Here is a 22385-nt window from a genome sequence, read left to right on the forward strand (position 1 = left end):
TGTTATTTCTCAATCACAAACAGATCTGGGGATTTTGTATGTTTCATTCACACATGCTTAAACACACAAATCCTGCATATTTAAGAGCTCTTCTCCCAAACAGAAAACACTCTGTTCCACCTTGTGATGTCATATGATAATACAGGATGTTCTTCACTGTGTTTTTAAAAGCCATACAACTTCACTGCACTTATTTACATAATTTCAGCCCTGGACTTGAAAATCTCAAGTGAACTAAATGTAAAAGGTTGCTGCTGACTTGAAAACTACCACTACATGATATCACAAGGTGGAACAGAGCACTTTGAGCTCTGGAGATGTTGACAGATTAATAATAAAGAGTTACTCAAACATGTGAGAATGAAACAAATCACAACTCCTGGAATGTTTTTGAGGAGGAAACAGCATTCTAACTTGACTAAAAGTTTCAAGTTTGTACCATAAAGAGCCCAAAGTTCACAGTGACTTTTAGCGTTAAGGCATACATTACTTCAGTAGTGTCAGACAGTTCCTATGTTAATGTAAATAGGCTGATGATCTCCTATGCTGTGTGCCTCCTGACCTTGTTGTGTGTCCGTGTACAGGGGAAAAGCCATACAAATGCACCTGGGACGGATGCACGTGGAAGTTTGCGCGTTCCGACGAGCTGACGAGGCACTACAGGAAACACACGGGAGTCAAACCCTTCAAGTGTGCAGACTGTGACCGCAGCTTCTCCCGCTCAGACCACCTCGCCCTGCACAGGAGGAGACATATGCTCGTGTGACACAAGGGGGCGACAGAGCATGGTGGGACACTCGCTACAGAGAGAGAGAGGGCATGATCAGTGACACAGGCAGGCGGTTGGGGGAGCGGGATCTCCCTGTGAATGTTTTCAGCTGGCCTGGACACAGCCACACACACACATGAGGAAAGAAGAGGATCATGGCTGGATCCTTGGAAGGAATTGTATACTGTCAGTCGATTATAATAAAAGAAAACTGTCTTTTACTGCACTGTTGGTAAATATTACATTTAGATTTTTAATTCACAACTTTTATTGGGACTAAAGATACAAATGCAATCAAGAAACATTTAATTTGATGTTTTCATTCTTATTGATAAATTGCTGTTTTTCAGCATTTTTAATGTGAAATACCCTGTTTTGTGGAATGGATTTCCTGTGTGTGCTCTGTTGAACCAGAGACAGGACCTGCCCTGGACCACAGGAAATACTTGGGCTACAAGGTCTTGGTTGGATTTACAGGCTTCAGTATTGCGCCTTCTTGTCTTTTTTAACCAGCAGAGGGAGCTCTTTCACCATGCTTTCCTTTGCCTGTTCCAGCCTGCTGTTATACAGTATGTGAAAGCATCTATTACAAAAGCTATAAGAGGGCTGGACTTTCACCTATCCCGCAGCCATATAATGGGATTGGAGTAAAAAGCAACGTAAATGGATCTACATCTCCACTATTTTTGACGTTTTGGACCTTCATTGTTTGTTAAACAATGAAAAGTGGCATATCATCCCACCAGCAAAAACACCCCTCTCATGAACCCCCATTCTCATTTAAGTTGAGCCTCGTTTAAACATTTCCTACAATTTGTGGATTTTGTGCTGTGATTAGCAATCAGTAAAAGTGCAATCTTCAAAGGTAAATATTCTCTCAGTATGTTTAATTTCAGTTTTGCTTTGGACTTAGAAAGATAATCCCTCCAATACAGTGGACATGGAAACAATCACAGGACTTTGGGTGAGACTGAGGCACTTTACAGACTTCTGCTCGTGTGTTCCTCAGTGACAATATTGTAGTTTTGCACAACAGTACTGCAGTGTTAAAGGAGCTGTGTGGTATCTAACTAAAACTATACTGTAGATGAGCAATACAATTTTAACAAATAAAAACAAGGAATTGATGTCAAGATAAGAGGGTTTGCCCCACTCTGGAAAGCTACCACCTTGTTCTTTTGGTTAGTATTGAGCCCCAGCACAGGGAACTTGCTTCAAGCACATGATCTTTTTATATATCCTTTAACCATTTCTCCATTGCCAGCTTTGTGCAGTACAGTGCTGTGCAAACATTGGTGTGGCTGTTAATAAGAAATCTCTGCAAGCTCTTCAAATTCAGTCAATCTTTTACATTTTTATGTTCATCTCATAAACTTGACTCTTTCATTTGGACAAACAATTCATGTATTTGCACAGTACTGTATGTGTTTCATTATGTTTTAGCAAACACAAGTATTGGCAAACCAAAGTATCACCACTTAGTATTCTTCACGACTTTTATGGTGATATTAAAAGACATTTCTATATTAAATTATTTTCTTCCCCGTATGAAAGCTTCAGACATAAGCCAGAGAGCATCAGGGCAGCTCGAATCATCCGATAGCACTTGCTAAATGCATTTCTTGGACTGGAGCCAACAAAAGGAAATGACAAGCTTTTGGATAATAGCACCTTGGAAAAGCCAAGAACACAGAGCGCACATACACAGTCAAATCCCCCAGTCTCAAACAGCACATCCTCAAGGCCCACAGACTAACAGTGTATCACCTATTTAGTTTATCAACATGTTACATTTTAACCCTGCTTCTCTGAGAGAAGAAAACTATATAATCCTTATTTCTTGTGCACATGTCATTACCATTATTTTATTTGTTGGCAAAAGCATATCAGCACCTTTTTGTTTAATATTATAATAATTTAAAATCATTTTATTTCAGATTAATTCACACATAATCATCATGATATATTTTATCTTCTTTATAGTATGAGAATATGATTGTGGGGCACTTAGATGAATATACAGTAATGATTTCCTTTATGTAAAAAGTTTTAAAATGTTGTAATATATGTCATAGTGAAGAGAAAATTATTACAAAGTTCTACAGCCTGTATATATATTGGAAAAATAGGGCTTTGGATTTCTAGAACATGTGTTTATACAGGTCTTTTTCAGAGACTGTAATTTATCTGATTTGATTTACATTGAAATTTGGCTAATGGTGTTCATCATGTACAAGATCATATGTGATGTCCTGGTTTACTTTTGTGGTCAACTGACATGATCAAAACCTTTTATTTCTGAAGGCTGAAAGTGTTAACTGCTAAATGATTTATCTAGCTCTGGTTTCCTTCTGTTGCTCATGTTCTGATAACACATTTCAAATAGTTATTCTTGGACCATCACTGCAGAGACCATTATGATGTCATAAGTCTCCGTCTTTGGGACGAGACTGGATACATGTCTGCTGATCAGGAGTGATGTGTGGGTTCGGTTTTCAAACAGAAATAGCAATAAACGCAAAATGTGGTGATGTTTCTGTATCACTTTCTGGCATCCTTTCCCATGAGGCTGGATTACAAAACAATTACTAATCTCCATTTAAATTATATTTTATTTGTTTTGGCCAATATTTTTCTGCATTTTCAGGGTTCTATCTATAAAGCAGTCAAACCCAGTCTATCCTTATGGCACACATTTATGACATCATAATAAGGTGGAGGTAGAAAGGTGTTCCTTGAACATTAGGAAAACTGTATAATCAGAATAAATCACCTAAAAAGGTACTTGATAATTCCCGGTGATGTGTTTTTGCTTTAACCTACAAAGTTATCAAGAACATCTCACTAACTCTACTGTCACTATTTAACGTTGCATGCCTTAAAAGAAACTTCTTTTCAGAAAGTCAGTTAGACTTGAAGATCTCCACACAGACAGGGTGTATTGTATTTCCCTTAGAACATTCTCCTTTCGTTTTTAAAGCATAATTTTGTAACGGTAACCAGGGTCAAAGTTATGCAATAATAAATAAATAGTGCCTCGTATCACAAACTTGTACAATGACTTTATTAGCCTGGGTGCAGGATTTTAAAACATACTCAAATTAACTAAATAACTAAATAACATCTTTGGAAAAAAGCACAGATATGCAAGTTGGACCTCTATTTCTATTTTTCCTTTAGCACTGAGCCTTATATCGCAGTGTCAAGTGTTCTACCATCACATCTCCACAGTTCTTAGACCATGCATCATTACTTTGTTTGCAATAAGTCACAGCTCAAATTTCTTTTTCACACATTCTAAAAATTATCATAAGAAATCTTGCTCACAATTGTACTGCGAGTGGGATTCCTGCTGTAGACTGATGCCTTTGTCAATAATTACTAATATCAATGATTTGTTTTATTTACTACAATTTTGATTTTTCTGGTTTTATGAAGATTTTTCAGTAGTGACGCCAATGCCTATGTTAAAGTTTGCTGATATTGCGTACAGTAATTGTTGTTCCTGTATTTATGTAAAGTGAGTGTAGTGTAAATATTCAAATTTTGTTTTTCATTCTTTACCTTAACAAAATTGTGATTTCAAAAGGGAGATTCTGCTTCATGGAATTCCACATCTATAAAAGTAATTTCTATTCCTGCAATTTTTCAGAAACTTTTTGAAAAGGTGTCCTATTTTTTTTTTCTTCTGTTCTGTTTTTTCCCTCAAAGTTGTTTAAGTATCCAGTCAGTGTTTTTGCCTTTTATTCTCTGTATTTTCATATGGATGGAGCTGTGAAATGAAAAATAAGTTAAAATATACATGTATATTAATATGAATGGAGGCATGAAGGTTAATAAAGTTGCATTTTGTATGTAACATGCTGTGATACTGTGCTGTGGTTTATAGGTGGTCACTTTTGTATAGGAGACATGTATAGACTTGTAGATATAAAACATATCTTCTTTGGGTTTTAAGATTATGATTATGATGACTCACATTGAGCTTTAGTTTCAATGAAGAAAATTGCAACTTCAGGAGAGACTGGTCAAGTCTGTGGAGAGGCATCCCTGATCAGAATATATGTATTCTTTTTAAACAAAAACACTTGTAATAGAATGCATGCAAGCTAGATAGGTTTAATGCCATACTGTGGAATAATCCAAAGTAATAACATCTCCCTGGAAACAAGCTCTAAAGTGCAGCCTTAAAATAGTTTCACTTTGCTAAAAGTGACTTGGAAGCAGTCAAAGAGGTATCAAGAAGAGCCAAAGTTACACAGTTGTATGGGTCTGTGGTTTTATTTCACAAAGGCACTTTCAAAAGTGATTAGACAGATTGGCAGGCACACAGCTGCCAATTCTGAACATGACAAATTTGAAATCAATCTGAAAGAATATATCAGGAGGGCTCAAATACAATGTCTCCTAAATCACTTTCCTATAAGAACTACAGATCAATTTGGCCTGATGCTGCTGTTCTGATCGAGGCCTGTTTTGTGTTGGGAAAATCATCAATATGCATGTCAAAAAGTAAAAAGCATTTAAACATCCATTGAACAGTTTTGTCTGTTTGAGATATTTAACCTGGAAATGTTGAGCAAACAAGCAATAGTGTACCCCTGCATATTTTAGTAATCATCATGCCACCTTTCCTAGAATCCAATCCATAAGTGGGGCAAAAGTCAACAAAAATGTTTATAGCTGTTTGTTGTAGATTTAAACTAGAACACAGACAGTAGTTTAAACTAATTTAATCTGTATTCATAAACAAATCTCACAAAATCAAATATATTTTATGTTGCAGAGGCCACATACATCAAAGAAACCTAAGCTCATAATGTGGTTACAGGTCCCACATCAAAGGTATCAAACAGAAGAATTCTAACAAACAATATCCAAGTAACACAGATCGCTCCTTCAATGCTGTTTTCTATAGGATTTCTCTGCAATTTGACCTTATTTAGAGATCTGTTTGATAAGATAAAGCCCTTTGAGGTAACTGCTTTGAGTTGCACAACTTACTTTCTTTTATTCTCTCTTTTTTGGAAACACACTTGAATCCTCTTGGAGTGTGCCGCTGCTTCTCACTGTGACCTTGTGGGAACTTTGACACCATGTTTTTTTATCTTCCTCTTTGTTCTTCATAGCCTTGGATATTCTCCTGATATTTGGCTTAGCTGTGAAGAAGAATCCCTAATCCCACATGCAGCCCTCTGGAGATCACAGTGCAGCAGCTTTAGACATCAGCTTAACTAAACACAATTGACTTGTCAGGCTTTTCTCCACTGCCTCACTCAGGTGTATTACACAGAGCCATGTAGACCTACCATGCTGGAACCTGCACATCTGCTACAGTACAACGAACCAGGGTTTAACCAGGACTAAACCGGGAATATACCAGGACCAAACCAGGTTTTAACCGGAACTAAACCAGGACTAAACCAGGTCCAAACCAGGATCATACCAGGACTATACCAGAAATACTAAATTAAATTACTAAACCTGGTATAAACCATAGGCAAAGATACAGAGAGTCAAGTTATTTGATCATGTTGAAAATTGCTCAAATTGTAGTTTTATTGATATGTAGTTCTAGTTTTAGAATAATGAAAATACATTTGATTAATTGCTCAAACATCCAGGTTATTTGCTTTGTTTATTCACTGCACTGCTGCCTTCTGAAGTCAAAAGTGTAAAATACATAAATAGTTGCTGATCATCCAATTAGGAGCTGACTAATTGCCTGTCATGTGTTGACCTTTTAAAATGTAATTTAAGTCCATGGATGTCCTATCTCAAAGAGCAGCCAACTGTCATTTTTGGCTCTGGCTTTTCCTAACAGTGATCCAGTGGCATTTTCTAATTTATATTAAAACTATATGCAAATAGTCAACAATATCAATAAGACAGAATCCATATGCTTTTCACATTACTAACTATAAGAAATAAATGAAAAAAATAAAAATAAAATAAATGAAAAATCTAGCCTGAGGAAAATACAGTGTGACTCAACTCAAACACTTCTCCGTGAATGAAGCACATGTTTGAAGCACACATTCCCTTAGTGCCCAGCAGAGGGCATTGGTCAGCTATTGTTGAATATAAAATAGCTGCACTCCGGTCCCGTGGCTTTTTACTGCTGAACCATCAAAGTAAGACGGTTAATGGATTCCACTTGTATGTAATTACCTTCTACGCAGAGTGACTATACACACAATAGTCCTTTGCTTCTACATTTCACTGGTACGTTACATTCAGTAATTATTGTCACTATAAAGTTTCACTATAACATTTTTAAAAGACCTGCATAATTCTGCATGGCCTCTATACATTCTTTTAGGGAAGGCATTGTGGATTAAAATGTATTGGCTGTCAGTTCAGAAAGGCTGTCCTTGAAAAACACAATCAATAATTCTTCTTGGGCTTTATTATTTCATCTGAAGTTTGGCTGGGTTACAAAGAGGGCTTGTTGTAGCATTTATCTGATCTGACACCATTTCATTAGGCACTAGTAATCACTTCCATACACACAACATTAGAGAACTCTGTTTGTGAAACAGCAGATGAGGCTAATGCCGTTCTCTGGGGAAAAATTCAATATAATTTGTTAATTAAATGGAATAATTTAATTACAGTAACTTCGAGAGCATTCATCAATATAATTGTTTCTGGAAGCCGCAGTATAATTGAGCTTTAAGTGAAAACAAGTCCGTTTCTAATGTTGGTAATGTGCTGACATAGTTCTCCCGCCCTCCATTTGTTCCTCTCTGTGATCTTACAGCGGGCTTCTTCTCCACACTATTTTTGTTTCAGTGCCGGCCGGGTGCATCAGCCAGACCAAAACATTTATTAGAGCCATTTCATTTAACCTCTGAACAGGCGCGGACAAGAAGACAGAGATGATAGCAGCAGCCCTCTGAAAGACACTCACTGTTCTGCTTCTTAATCTGATCCTCTCTGCTGCCCCTTCATAAAGACACTGTGTCAGCCGGACTCCAAACATACCTCTGCAATTTATACTGTCTTGTATTTCAGCACACAGAGCAGCAAATAGTCCAATTCATCCTGTAGGCCCCAATAATAAAAGATCATTTCAGCCTAATCTGCCTGAAGAATGTGCTGCGTTTGAAGTTGACATTGCTCTATCTTCTGAGAGTAATAATTGGCTTTTGAGTCCAGCAGCGGGGCACTGAAGAGCGCCTGTAGCTGTGCACCTTACAGGTGTGCCCTTGGACAAACAACCTCCCCGTTGTTCGAAGCCAGACTGAAAGAATTCATCAGACAGTGGAACTTTACAAGCTCGGCCGACGCTGCAGCTTCTCATATCACTGTGTGGCCAAACGGAGGCGCACAAAGAGACACTGATCCTCACTCATTCTTTCAGTCTCATTCAGCTGACACTCCTGTCATTAATGCCTTATCGTTTCAATGGGCGGGCTCGGCAGATTGACCTGCATGTAATCTGGATGACACACTCAACTGCAATTTGGAGGAACACACTGACAGTTACTGTACATAGAAAATTGTTAATTATGAAATTTGTATTTTTTTTTAAACCAAAAAATCAACATTTTCTAAACATGCAGCACTATTTCAGCACATATCTACTGTTTCCAAATTTGTGAGCAGTCCTTTTGTATTTTTCATGTGTGTTTTGTTACTGACTGTATCCTCTTCCAAAAGACAAACAGATTCCCAGCATGCATTAGTCAAACTTCTCTCCGCTTTAATGGGGCCTATTAATTGAGTGTAGAAATGTGTCCCTCTCTGAGGCAGTGTGGCGGTGAAAGCTGCCGAACAGCTGCCTGCGCTCTGGAGAATCATATGGAAGAATGCATTATGGGCCTTGTTTGAATATTCCCTTAGATTTGGAATAATCAGCCGGCTATTCAGCGGCGAGATGGCCACGCACAGATGCCAAAGCACAGCTGAGGGAGAACAACGGTCCGGCGCCGCTCAAACACACAAGACTGCAGAGGAAGAATGCAGGTGCGCTTGTGTTTACTGCCTTTTCATACATAATAGTGCAGCTATTTCTTTCAACTCTTTTATCTCTGCCTCCCCCGTTCCTTTCACTTTGTATACCCGATCCCAGTTTTGCATATGGCTGATTAATCTTATTGCACAGTATCTAACATTGATCACAGAAATGATTACAAATGCATTAGTCAGCAGCCTGTTTAGAGTGGTTGGTTTTAAGTGCCCGGTGCCAAGCCATTTTCCATAGGTGTCCATGTTTTTAATTTTGTTATATGGAATTTTGCAAATGGATGCGTGTGCGCTGCCCAAATACAGCATCAAAGCTTTAATGCCCACCGACATAATTTAATCTGCGAGATGGCTGGGCTGATGGACTGTGCAGAGAAGGCATCCCCGCTAAAGTCATTATGCTAAAAGTTGCTAGATCTCAGCCCGGGTGATGAGTGAGAGACAGAGAAGCGTAACCTCTTGTTTGTTATTTTGTGATGTAAGAAAATCTAGCTCAGTGGTAAAATGGAGGTGAAAGCCCAGGAGAAAATTTCCACTTAAAAGAATGACTGTCCTCATGATACAGTAGGCAAAGGAAAGCTGGCAGTTAATGTAGTCAAACTGTAAATTTAATCACATTCTATGATGCTAAAAGAGATAATAATATAAAGGAGAAGGAGCTAACCTAACCCTAAACATGACCCTATCTTATTGTAACTTTAACAAATTACAGGGCTAGATAGAAAATACTCTGCTGTCACCCTGAACCACTTTTTTTTTTTCCGTTCCTGAACTTACCACCACAGCCCTCCCCCTCACTCTTCACTCATGTCTCAGAACTCCTTTAATCATTAAACAAAGAATTTCTTTATTAAAATGTGGGTTTTGCGAGGTAAGAGCACTTCATAGCAGCACTAGATGGCTCATTGCTGTACTCTGTGTTTAACATTTTAAAGACATTTTAAAGTTTGGAGAAGAGGCCTGTCACAATAATTACAATATCAACTTATTATACAATATATAAACGCTGGAACAATATATTTTGGGGCTCAGTATTGTGTATACAATTTCTTGACAATAGTGATTTTTTGTCATTTTTTTGTACTAACGTAAGATTTGACCAGTAGAAGGCAGAATACATTATAAATTCAATTTCTGTGTCTAAATATTGGTTCATTCTGCCATTTATTTATTGCCACTCAGGCCTTTTAATGATACAGTACAAAAATACATTTAGTGGGATTATCCTGCCTTGTGACAGTGGCATAAAGTAGTTTCAATATTATCATTTATCGCAATATTTCTTTCCAAATGTATTATTGTGACAGGCCTATTAGTGTTTTTGCCACAGTGGTGTGCTTACCTTGTGATCAGAAGAAAGATGAATCATAGTGGTTGATACCGTAGTAGTAGTTGTTGTAGCAGTTGCTGTGGCAGTAGATTCTGTGAAAGAAGCCACAAACAAATATACAAAAAGAAGAATTAAGTGAATGTAGACTATCGTAACTGCTTGAGAATAATAAAGGCAGGAGGTTAAACAGTGGTAACCCTTTGTGGTGGATCTAAGCCCTGTTAAATGGACAACATTGCATCTGATAGGGAGGGCATCTGACATAAAATCACAGTCTAGATTACTGTCATCTTGGAGTTCTAAGCTAAATGAAACCAAACAATAATAAAATCCACCAAATAGTAAGTAAACAATTTGGCTAATATAAAAAAAATAACCTATGGGACACTTTTGCAATTAAATAAAACACAGCGTCCCTTGAACAACAGAGGTGCGCCTCACGTGGGTCCCTCCAAGACGACTCCTGCCACATGTTCACTACTCGCCCATTAAAACCAGGGGAAATTAATGAGCTTCCATTGGCACCCTCACAACAAAGGGATCCATAAAGCAGCAGCGGCGGCGGCAGCAAGCCTAATGTTCTCCTGCAAACTTTACTCTTCGCTAGTTCCCAATCAACCGGTAGCAGCAGATTTTCTTTTATTTCCCTTGTAACCTACAGCAAAATCAGCTACTCAGTGCAACTACAGCTATTTGTGAATCTGAGATATGTCAATAATTAACCGTGTGGCTTTGTACAAATGTAATTAATAAAACAGCAATTTAAACAGTGAATGAATTAGAAAATCTATAACAGTTTTCATTCCATATTGTATTAAAATTAAAATGGATTGAAAAACAAAGCTGCCTCTGTTAGGTACATTGATCTGTTCTTACCTGCTTGTTCACAATTACCAACACTTAAAAATCAAAGAGCTTAGCAGAAAGGTATTCATTAGAACTTTATTTATGCAGATGCTTTGTTAATTTGCATAAAAAGCAATTCCACAGATGGGTTTATGGCAGTAATGACTGTTCCAGTCTGCAATAAAACATCTGCTTAATCACAACACAGACAGTCAATGGCTGCTGCGCAAACAGGCATGCCCAAGTACATCTCAAAGAAAGAGTTGGAGGTGAAATGCTAATGTGGACAGGTTATGAAGAGGAGAAAGGGAGACAGACACCCGTGTTATGGGCGCTCTCTCTATACTCTGGGATTATAAAGCCCTAACTATGGAGTCTGAGGTTTTCTTCCACTCCATTTTTCACTTAATACTTTCATTTTTGTGTATTTCACAGACAACTTGGGATGGTGGATGGGGTATTTGGCCATCACATCTGACCCCTGCACAGTAGAATGGTTGCTGTGTATGCGTCTATGCCCTGTACCTTAATTCTTACCTTATGCATGCTTAAGCACATCTCAAAGAAAGTAGTGTGGAGGTGAAACACAATTTTGGACAAGAAATGACAAGGAAAAAGTACCAGAACTTAGTATTTTAACTTCAGTCGTATGAGTTAAAAGAGACACTTTCACACTTGCTGGACGCTGTGATGTCGGGTAAAACTACTCTTATCCTGTTGGCAGAACAATCCACTCACTGTGCCTCTAAGAGAGGAGAGATTTCTGTTCCAAGTCCAGCCAAAGCTTTAACCATGTGTGCCAACTATTTTGAAAATATTCCACTTTATGCTCGAATCCACCACAAACCACACACACAGGAGGAAAACAACAACACACACACGCGCACACACACACACTCACACACACACACACACTCACAATACTGGTGCGGCGTGGCTGCAAGGTCACTCCAAGTATTGATAAATCACGCAGCTGTGATTCCCTCCTGACAGCTCAAACTAACATCAAGCGGGATGGGGGGGTAGAACAAAAGACCATCAAGCGGCCCTTTTTCCTGACACTTTTATTCAATCACGGCCAGATTGCTTACGACAGCACCAGCAGCTGTTTCGTCTTCATCTTTCCCCATTTGATAAAGCGTGTCAAGTCATATTTCGGTAAGTACTTCACCTCGCCCCATACTGTGCCGGATCCGCGCCGATTCGGGCATATGCACATTCCACATGAGGGGATCGTCAAATGGGTCAGGGGAGTAATGACACCCCTGTGAAGGTCGCCCGTCTGTGTGTGTATGTGTGTGTATGGGGAGAGGGTGGGGAGGAGGGGGGCAGGTAGAAGGGTGAGGTGGTGGTGAGGTGGGGGGTGACGACAATGCAACAAGCTGAAGGTCAAAGATAAGAAACAGCAGTAGAGATAGCAAAGATAGCCAGTAGAAATTAAACAATGAGGGAAAAGGCAGTAAGGGGCTTTGATTGTGTTGTGTATAAGAATGAAAAGGTGCTGCTGGAGGTGGGGGCTTGTTGTTATTTTGGGATCCAGATTCTCAGCTCCAGTGGATGTCCTTGTTCCTTCAGATGGAGAGAGGTCATTCTGGAGTAAATATATCACAAAGAATCCATTGTTTGTTTGTGGTCATCATCAGACCAGGAGCAGAAATGAGATTTCCATTTGCCTGTGTAAGCTTGGCTTCAACCACTCATCGGCTTTCCGGAGTGATAGTCTGATAACAATTACAAGTGTAAACCAAGACGGCTAAAGGACAAGTGTGCCAAAAATCACAACATCCACTTGTTAAATAATTTCACCATTAAAAGAGCTGGAGAAGAATCTATCTGCTGACATCAATTCAAATGATGAATTGGTCTTAAACCTGATAGCAATCATTTTGTTTTGTCTATGGCAAAAAGGTACAAAGTGCAAGAGAATTCAAAATTATTGTAACCAATAAGAGTGCCAATGACCATCCTGTATAAGAAATAAGTAGAGTAGTAGTATGTGTAATTTCATGTGAAGTAAACACAGAACAGTGACCAGCACAGAAATAGTCTCCCACTGCAGGAGACACAGCACGTCTGAGGAAAACACACATCATATATCATTATAACAAGAATCATAAACTAGAACGTATTCTGTAAACTGTGTCACGGGGAGCATCCAGCTCCACAGCTGTTCCACTCAACACGCCTTAAGCATCTGAAATATGTCTCCAGTTCTGCTCCTCAGCATCTTCCTAAAAACTTTGTGCTATTCTGGTCAGAGCCACAGATACTGTCTGAGGAAAAGGAGACATGTAAATCAGGTGGAATGTAGGAGATGCTGCTGGACTGAAAAAAGAAAAGAAATGGGACAGCTCACTCCACTCAAACTTGGCGTTGCTCCCAGGAATGCAGTTAGCTTGCACACAATCACTGCCTATTCACAGTGCACAGCTGCTGTGGACATATGTTCCCCACCAAAGGAGGAGGACATCAACCAGCGCACCTTGAGCAGGTTAGCAGATGAATGGCACACAGTCCTTTGTCAGTCTGCCCTCGTACCGGAGCATTTTCACTAGTCGACAAATAAGTTCTCCAGCAGCGGTGCAAACTTTTCTCTTTCATCCATCCATCACTGTAATCATATTGCCAATGAAATCAATGAAAAAAGTCAGCAATGAGTTCTTAAATAAATATCTGAAATCTAACTGAAGGTGTCTCAGAGTGACAATGAATGAGTAATAAGGATTTGCAATAGTTAAAGAGCATACAAAGACTTTTACATAGCCCTCAGCAAATGACCAAATGAAAAAGATTACATTTATTCATAGCTGTCTTTCATCAAGAGGCTTAAAACCTAAACTTTGAATGTAACCCCAAATTATTATATGCATATTGAGCTGACCTCTATCACCCCGTTTCTCAAAGCCACCGAGGAGTTGTGATATGCAAAAACCCCAGCCCTCCTCCAGCTTGCCATTTAGTCCGTTTCAGCACTTTTGCTTTCTGCACTCTTTCCAAAGGTAATCACGGTTGTCACTAATAGATAAAGAAAAGCTGCCTATATTAACACAGGAGGTCATATGTGTGATATTAAAAATCCTTGCAGTTGGAATATAACACTTGACTTGATGAAAATGTGTTGATTTTACAATATCCACTGTTAATACTTATGTTTCTGTCACCTGAGCGTTCTGCGTTGACCTGAAGTGGCTTCCGAGGAGTACTCTAAGGTAACACTAGTGCACCCACACAATCCTAAAGGCCATTTACGACACAGGGACCAGAGCGGACGCTGCTCTCTCTCTAATGACTCCATCAACTTCACTGATGGGACAAAACGGCACCCGGAGATTTCAACACAGTCCCTGAACACGCATTTCATTTGCTCTGGAAAGACATTTACTTACTGTATTATATTGATACAACAAATGTAGGCCATTGTGCAGGAGTTTAAACACCTCTTAAGCTTGTTGGTACAAAATTGCTTTAAGAAGTCAGTGTTGGGACGTAACTGAATAGATCGAGAATATGTGTACTAAATACGAATTCTGAGTAACTGTATTCCGGTACAGTTACTTTTTCATTTTGTGGTATTCAATATAAAGCTGTTTTTAATACTGTGTTGCATTTTACATTGTAATTTAAATGTAAATGGTTAATGATGATTAGATTATTTGGTTACTGATGACTGTAATGTTTCACAATATGATCTAAATCTTAACAACTGTGAGAATTTTAGAAGCAAAAATAAGCCAATTCATTTTAAATGCTCTTAATGCCTGAATTAAAAAAAAAAAAAAAAAAAAAGGGCATCACATACACAACTTAAGACAAATCACTGCAAAATATGGTCATGATTTTCAATAGTCCCACTGATAAAAAAAAACTGAGAGAAGCACATGTCTAATCTAAACAGTGGTGCTGAAATATGATTTTGGAGAACTTGTCTAAGTGATTATTATTACACATTATTACACATGACGACTAAACAACTTGACCATTGTCAGGTGAACTGAATAACAAAACACATTTCAAATTGGCAAGTAAAGGTAACAGGACAGGTAATCATAATGTTATGGCTTACATAGGTATTACTTGGCCTTCATTTCTCCTTTATATTTAAAATCTAGACATAACAAAGGCAAGGTATCAAGTAAAATGTCTTTGATCCCAGGACAAGGAGTCAAGTCTATTGAACAAAAGTGTGCTTGAGCGGTAAAACAAAAACTTCCTCATACATTTTCATCTTTTTAACCTGGATAAAACCCTGTATAATTAATGCCTTCAACAGAGGCAGCACTGCACCTCAGTCCAACAATTACAGGAAGCTATGTGTAAGATAAAAACAGAATATGTGCTTCCCTTTGTAAAGTCACAGGAGTATTCATTAAGGCCTCTCTGTGTCCTGTTTGAAATAGTGCTGTTAAAGCCGTTAGCTGTGGGCATCTCTGTGGAAGAAATATAATGATCCTCCAATTAGAGAGCGAATCATGAGACCTGTTTATTAGTCCTAATTCATCTCCTCATTGTGCTGAGCATATCAAATACCACAGAGGAAGGGGAGAATCAACAATTTGCAAACCATAATTACAGATCTATTAATAGTTTGGCAACAGTGACAGCAATGGCTATTCACATCATTTGGTCCTGCTGAGAAACAAACACAAACTGCCCATGTATCCATTAAAAACAACATTTATACCAGCTTGGTGACATCTTGCATTTCGAAAGATGACGATGAAGCTCTTTACCATAAGTCAATTACACTTTTTTATCAACAGCAGTCATTTTAGGATTATTAATTTTAAATGGATTTTGAAACCTACCCCTCTACATTTGTAGCTTATCACACACGAGCAGGCATTCACAGCAGACTAAAGGTATTTTCCATTATGAAAAAAAAAAAGGATAGATATTATTACCACTGATTATTACACAATACATATGGACAGTGAACATATAGTTATATATTTAGTAGAGCTTCTCCACTAGGTCTACTATTTTGGGCTCCTTTATTGCATTTAACAGGAAAGTGTAGGTTTTATTTTAAAATATACATAGCTGTTTTAATTTGACCAATCCCTAGATTGTTGCCCTGTGTCATCTCCAGCCTATAGAGATCACCTGACCAGAAGAGAAAAAGTCCAGGCTAGCTTACCTGGTGCAGCGACACTTCCTTTTTAAATTGAAAACAACTCGGTGAATCACTCTTCTTTTGTGTCAAAGAAGTTACGACTCAAAGAGGCACAGACAGACCGGAGACTGAGGAAAGCCTGAGTTATGTGATGCAAACGCGCCCATGCACAAACGTGACAACAGGTACCACGTGCAAACAAGCTAGCGGCTAAACTACTGACACACTTTAAAGTTTAAAACATTTACATTTAGCTTCCAGTGCATGGCCTCTCATATTTGTATCTCTTTTGTATTATTGAAGGTGCCCACAACAACAGCAGAGTAAAGTTCACAAATGCTGACCAATGTTGTAAAGTATCCCAATTATCTCTCTGTCAGTGTGTTACCCTTGTCTGATGTGCAGGAGCAGAGGGCGTCCACTGCAGGTCAGGCTGGGGGATCAGGTCTGATGGACCATTAACCATTTGATTTAGAAATAAAGGACTCCGAAAAAAAAATAAATGTTTGTAGGTCTGTAGTTCATGCAATTCATAATATTGCCCATAAATAATGTGTAAGCTATGCTAAAATTTATTTACATTAGGCTCTAGACATGCAAATTAAACGCTCCATCAAATCAAACCCCAACCCTGATATTTGCCCATCTAAATGTTCAGTTTGTCCATCCTAATTCAGCTGGCTACAAGCTAATGTACAGATGTGCATAACGTAAACCTCATCTTAAACCCACAAAAAAGTGTTTACAGGGCACATTCAATATTTTTGACATTTACCTTGTATTTATCCAGGAAAGTTCTGACACCCGGAGGAAACCTGCACAGACACAAGGAAAACATGCAAGCACCACAGATAACAACCATGGAATACAAGCCTCAAGGTGAGAGCACGAACTACTGCACCACTGTGCCATTCTTCTCTATTAACTTACATTTTCATTATCATTCAGTAAGAACGTGTAATGTAATAACAGACATTTAGATGAAAAGTAAACTACTACAGCCCATGTGAGAACAAATATATCTTTACTCAGCTTTATAAGAATAAAACACAAACTGCAAAACATAATGTCAGGAGTAGCATATCATATGTTGTGCAGCTCCCAGTTCATAAAGTGTCAAAAAATCAACCACAAACTTTGTAGGGCTGTAAAAGTCACCCTCAAAGTTATAAAATGCATATGATATCCTGTGACATGTGACTTGTCAAATGCTTAAAATGGATCAATCAAAGTTACACGTGATTAGTGTCAGATTTTAAATCCACTTTTTAAACTTTAACTTTACAATAATTAAGTGCAGGTGCAGAGTCTGGCCTATAAAAAGTTGGCTTGTAAGGTTTTCAAACTTGCACGGATATTGCCTGTCATGTAACATTATTTATGTCTTTTCAACAACAGCACATAAATCTGTCTGAAATATTTTTGGACCTTTATCTATTATTCTTGTTAGTTTGTCACAAAATTCTTCATAGTCATTCTCATATTCATCTTTCTAATGGAGAGGAAAGGTAAGATAATGTATCTAAAATATTCAGCAGTTTTGACTTTGATATAGGTCTACACCTTTTAACTTTTAATACAGTAGTGGAAGAGGAAGCCTACTCATGTAATTACTTGACTAAACAATTTGTTCAGTATAGCCTTATTTGTTGGCTGATCGCATTTAATGTCAGTGCACAAATGTTTACTGTAAACAATTGTGTTAATGCTTTATACTTAAATCTCTAAGTAAGATACAGTGAAATTCTGCTGTCTTCCAAGACAGGCCAGTCCTATTTTGAACAAATTAATCTCCAGTAACGATGACTTAGATCAACTTTGAAAAACACTAAGATGAAAACCCATAAAATGATTACGGACGTTGGCCAGAATGACAAGTATTATCAACAAAAATTAATCAGGTGCATCTTTTCATGAACTCAATTAATAATGTGCAACAACGGGCTCTTTTTTCCCTGGAATGAAAATTAATTAGCAGGGGAAGGTCACTGGAGATGCTGACATCACTCATCAGGCCGCCGTGGCACTTCTAATTATTTGTCTTCCAGGCTTGGCTGATCAAAAATTATTGCCATACCTGAGCAACATTTAGAAAAAAAAGCTTTGTTTAAACCGCTTTTAATTAGACCTGCTATTTGATTAATGCCGTGCAAGCGCTTCGGATCGGCCCTCTTATCAGCATTTCTGACAAGTTTGGCTGGCTATTGTTGTGTGAAAGACGTTTTACTGATGCTAACCGACTGTTTAGTATCTAATTCGTTCACTTTAGATGCAATTAAGAAGCTATTTATGACCAGGGCACTTGTTGATAGTAATATAGATGTTAAACAACTCGGACAAAGCGCGTGATTCAAATGTGGCATTCCAAAAATAACACTCTGCATGTATACAAGTTTCACATCACAAGTTGGCAATCATGTTTTGGGTTGTGAGCGAATGTAGCCCCAAGATGCCGTCGTTTACTGCGTATTTGTCAGGCTAAATTAATAAGAAAAGACAAAGGTCATGCTAAGCCAACATGATTACCTAACCCTTGGCTGGTAACGTATCGCACTATAGACGCTTCATTCCCACAGTAGAGCGCTGTGCTCTGGTGTGCTGTGGCAGAGCTGTTATCACCCCTCATGCATGTGCTCCCAGTTATTGCACGGCTGGACTCGTTGCCTGAACTATCTTCAACCTCATACTACATCAATTCACATTACCTGCAAATTAGCAAAGTTCTACTTTTCAAGCACACACTGCATCTGATCCAAATAGACTCTAAATGCCATTTCTGTTCCTATTAACCTACGGATCGGTGTGGCAGATATTTTCATGAGGTTGCCCGGGAAAAAACACAGGGCTAATGGCTTGGTTGTGACAGCGCTATTCATGATGATTTATGATTCTGTGTTTAAGTTGATTACTCCACTGCTGACTCGGAATACTATTTCAATTAGTGCACTGAAGGTCACTCCACGAAATCCCTCCATAATCTATTCCTATTAACACTAATGCGCCTAGTATCCATATCTGTTCACCCTTGTTGATTCAAATCATCCCCACTCCTAACGGCCAGCTTGTTTACCAGTTTACTGGTTCGGACGTATCCGAGATGGTAATTTTCTCCCCTCCGTGTATCATTAATGTCTTCAGACTTGACACATGGCTGGAAGGGACATCTCAATAGAGCTTGGCTGCATTTTTATGGCTTTTATTATTTCTAATTTGTTTTACAGATCAAGTGATATTTATGCTGAATGAAATTGATCCTGAAAGCCCCATAGGCAAATGCTGTAATATTGTGAGGTTACGAAAGCAACAACCCCCCATTACTTGTCATCATGAGAACCAAAATAGCCTTGGCGTGATCAAAATTTTAGAGGTCTAAATTAATTTTACATCACTTTCATTCATACTCCCACTCACCCATGCAGAGGAGGAAATTAGCTACCTGTATTTAATCTAATATGTTCCCACTGTAAGCGCTGGTGGACATGATAGACTTAATCAGTTCACACAGAATCAAATAGCTCACCAGACAGTACTTGGTGATGAACAAGAATTAGACATGCTTTCAGTTTAACTAAACTGGAGCACACATTCAGCAGAAGAGTTGACCTGTGAAGTAAGCTGTTGGCAAAGATTACAGTAACTGAGACCTTTCTGTCAGTCAGCCCCAGGGCAGTTGTGGCTACAAAAGTAGCTTACTGCCAGAGTGTGAGGAGTGAATGAACAATGGGCTGTAGTGGTACTGTCTTACTTCTATGAAAGATGTTAATAATACAAATAATAATAAGGAATTTAGAAAAAAATCTAATCAAGGTGCTATTGTTTTCTATTGGCATCATGTATAGGAGGTGTGCACCTGCTGAACAGACTTAATAGAAACACGGGTCAGAATAATAACGCCAAATTGCTAGTTGTACAAAGTGATATTTATGCCTAATTGATCAAATCCTATTACAAACTATAAGATGTCTCTTCCATATTTGCCTGTCATCGTTCAGTAGTTCAAAGTGTCTCAATTATATTTCAGAGCTGGGTGTTATCAGCCTCAGCAGGCCTTTTCAGACCAGAGGACAGGAGGCATCCTTTTTGAGGAAAGGGTAAAAGTGCTGACATTGTCACCAGTTGATGGGACTCTATCTAAGGGATAGGTGAAAACACTTGGGCACAGTGACATCAATTTTCAAGATGATTTAACTCTGTGCTCTGGCGTTGGAGGAAAGAAACTTGGGAGGCCTGATTTACCTCTGATGACAGCCGCACGGCCTCCGAAACAATGTTTCCAAGGCTACTGGCAAATGACGAGTGGTCACGTCTGTACGGCTGTCCCCATTGGTTTGATTTATGTGACCGGGATCCAATAAAAATGGCAATCAAATCAACCCAGCCACTTTACAGGTAGAGGGCTGTCTGATTGAGTTGTCGAAGGCATGGCTGAGGCTCAGAATGATTATGCGAGGAAACGGAGAGGGGTCCATCTTTTGCGCGCCCAACAAGGACACCATACATCTCTCCATGCAGCTTTCCCACTCCACTGTGAAATGTATCCAAAATAAGTGTGCACCTACTGCTCGCCTGCCGCGCCTCTCTGAAGGTTATTTGTCGTCTGAAGGACTCGAGCTGTCAGGGCATGATGAATACCATGTACACAGACAAGAGCAGCGTCAGGCCCAGGATTAGCCGGAAAAACCACTGATCTGTGAATAACCTAAAAAAGAGGAGCTGAAGATTAGCAATGATGCTTTTAGGAATGATCCATCAAACTCAACTACCCCAGTCACTCAAATGAATCATCGCACTTGATTCTTGAACCCAGGCGGAGTGCGTGTGACTGCCACGCTGCCTGCAGGTCACCCAGATCATTTCAGGGATGTTTATTAAATCAGTGCTATCAATTTTCTTACTGATCATCTTTTATCTATCCTGTCCTTGGAGATGAGTCAAGCACACAATGATGTTAAAGGTTGCCGTATTCAACTTATATCGTTTCCGTTCAACCTCTAGAGCTCTTCTGGCACTATTGAATTACAGCCCATTGCCGTAACATACAAATTGGTATGTGAAATATGCCCCGTATTGAGAGGGCCTGTCACTTTGGTGAACTGCTGCGTTAACTGAGCTACTGTATAACGCAGAACAAAGAAATGAGCAAACAATTATCCTGTGAACTATTTGCTTTGGCTTTGAGCAAATGACAAGTGAGGCAGGCCTGTTTACTGTCACAAGCAGGCACACATTCAGGAAGCAAATTGGATCAAAGTACAAGCAGCTGCTTAAGTACTTACTCGCCTCGATAAGCACACAGAAATCACCATCATTGTTGCATTAGAGTGACTTGCTTCAGTCACGGCCGGGAACGCCGACAGGAAGAGGAGAGGGAGCTGATAGTGCAGCCTGCGCTCCATGTGTCAGGACGAAGCCACTGGCTATTAGCCAGACTCACAGAAAAAACAATTGAACAAAAACTGTGCTGGTATTGTGCTGGAACATAATCACCTTGTTAGAGAACAGAATGCTCCGCACAAACGGCACCGGTGCATTGTCTGCAATAATGATTAACCACATGGAATCAAACCAAATCCGCTGTCCAAATATTAGCACTGGATAAGATACTTCTTAGATGTACAGGTTTTGTTTACAAACATGACTATATGGTTGGAAATCTTGATTCTGAAATATTCAGTTTATTTATTTTATTGTGTTTTTGGGTCTTCTCACTCAACTTTATTGGACAAACTATTGCAGATGCTGTGAACTCAATACCAAGACAACCAACCTCCATACTCTACCCACTGAGCTACACCTTATTGTGCTCTGACATTTTTAATCATAATTAAGGAATTATACTATGGTCAAATAAAATGGTCCAATCATGCAATACCCTGAGTTAGTATTATTGTTATTATATCAATAGCTACAATAGCTATGAGAACATGGAAGCAGTGGGGTCCTTTCAGGGTCATGACAGAATGAAAACAGAAACATCTGATCCAAGGATCCACAATGACATCATCTTAAGTTTCCACTGAACTCTGAAGACCTCTCCTTTTCCACCAAGCGAGGAGACAAGGAAAGTTCAAGGATTGAGCAAGTCAGTCGGACTAACATGCCATGGAACAGGAAATAGCCATCCATTGATTTTGTGTGTGTCCGCAAAGATCAATTTTATTCTTCCTTTGTTTTCAGACTACAATGCACTAAAGCTCTGGCTGCAGCAGGATGTGTTTCTTACAAGCCCGGTCCAAATGAAGCTATAAATCAAGTGTTGAGGCAGAAACACATAATGTCATCCCCCATAGACCTCATACAACACAATACCTCACCTCCAACTATTCTGCTCAGTGTACAAACAGCCTGACAATGTC

The 22385-nt window shown here is 39.0% G+C and overlaps 1 protein-coding gene across 4 annotated transcripts in view; it reads left to right on the plus strand.

Moving 5' to 3' along the window:
- Positions 1-4628, plus strand: part of klf12b (Kruppel-like factor 12b) — a 34304-nt gene extending 29676 nt beyond the window's left edge. For 3 of the 4 annotated variants that reach the window (XM_020936298.2, XM_055148594.1, XM_055148606.1), the window contains one exon: positions 585-4628. In XM_020936298.2, the coding sequence (XP_020791957.1) occupies positions 585-766 (182 nt within the window). In that variant the 3' untranslated portion in view covers positions 767-4628. The remainder of the gene's footprint in view (positions 1-584) is intronic. The other variant, XR_008631552.1, reaches the window with a different exon arrangement.
- The last annotated feature ends 17757 nt before the right edge of the window (positions 4629-22385 follow it).

This window comes from Boleophthalmus pectinirostris, unplaced genomic scaffold (assembly GCF_026225935.1).
Source record: "Boleophthalmus pectinirostris isolate CB_2022bp ecotype Guang Dong unplaced genomic scaffold, ASM2622593v1 HiC_scaffold_1, whole genome shotgun sequence".
Classification (NCBI taxonomy): Eukaryota; Metazoa; Chordata; class Actinopteri; order Gobiiformes; family Gobiidae; genus Boleophthalmus; species Boleophthalmus pectinirostris.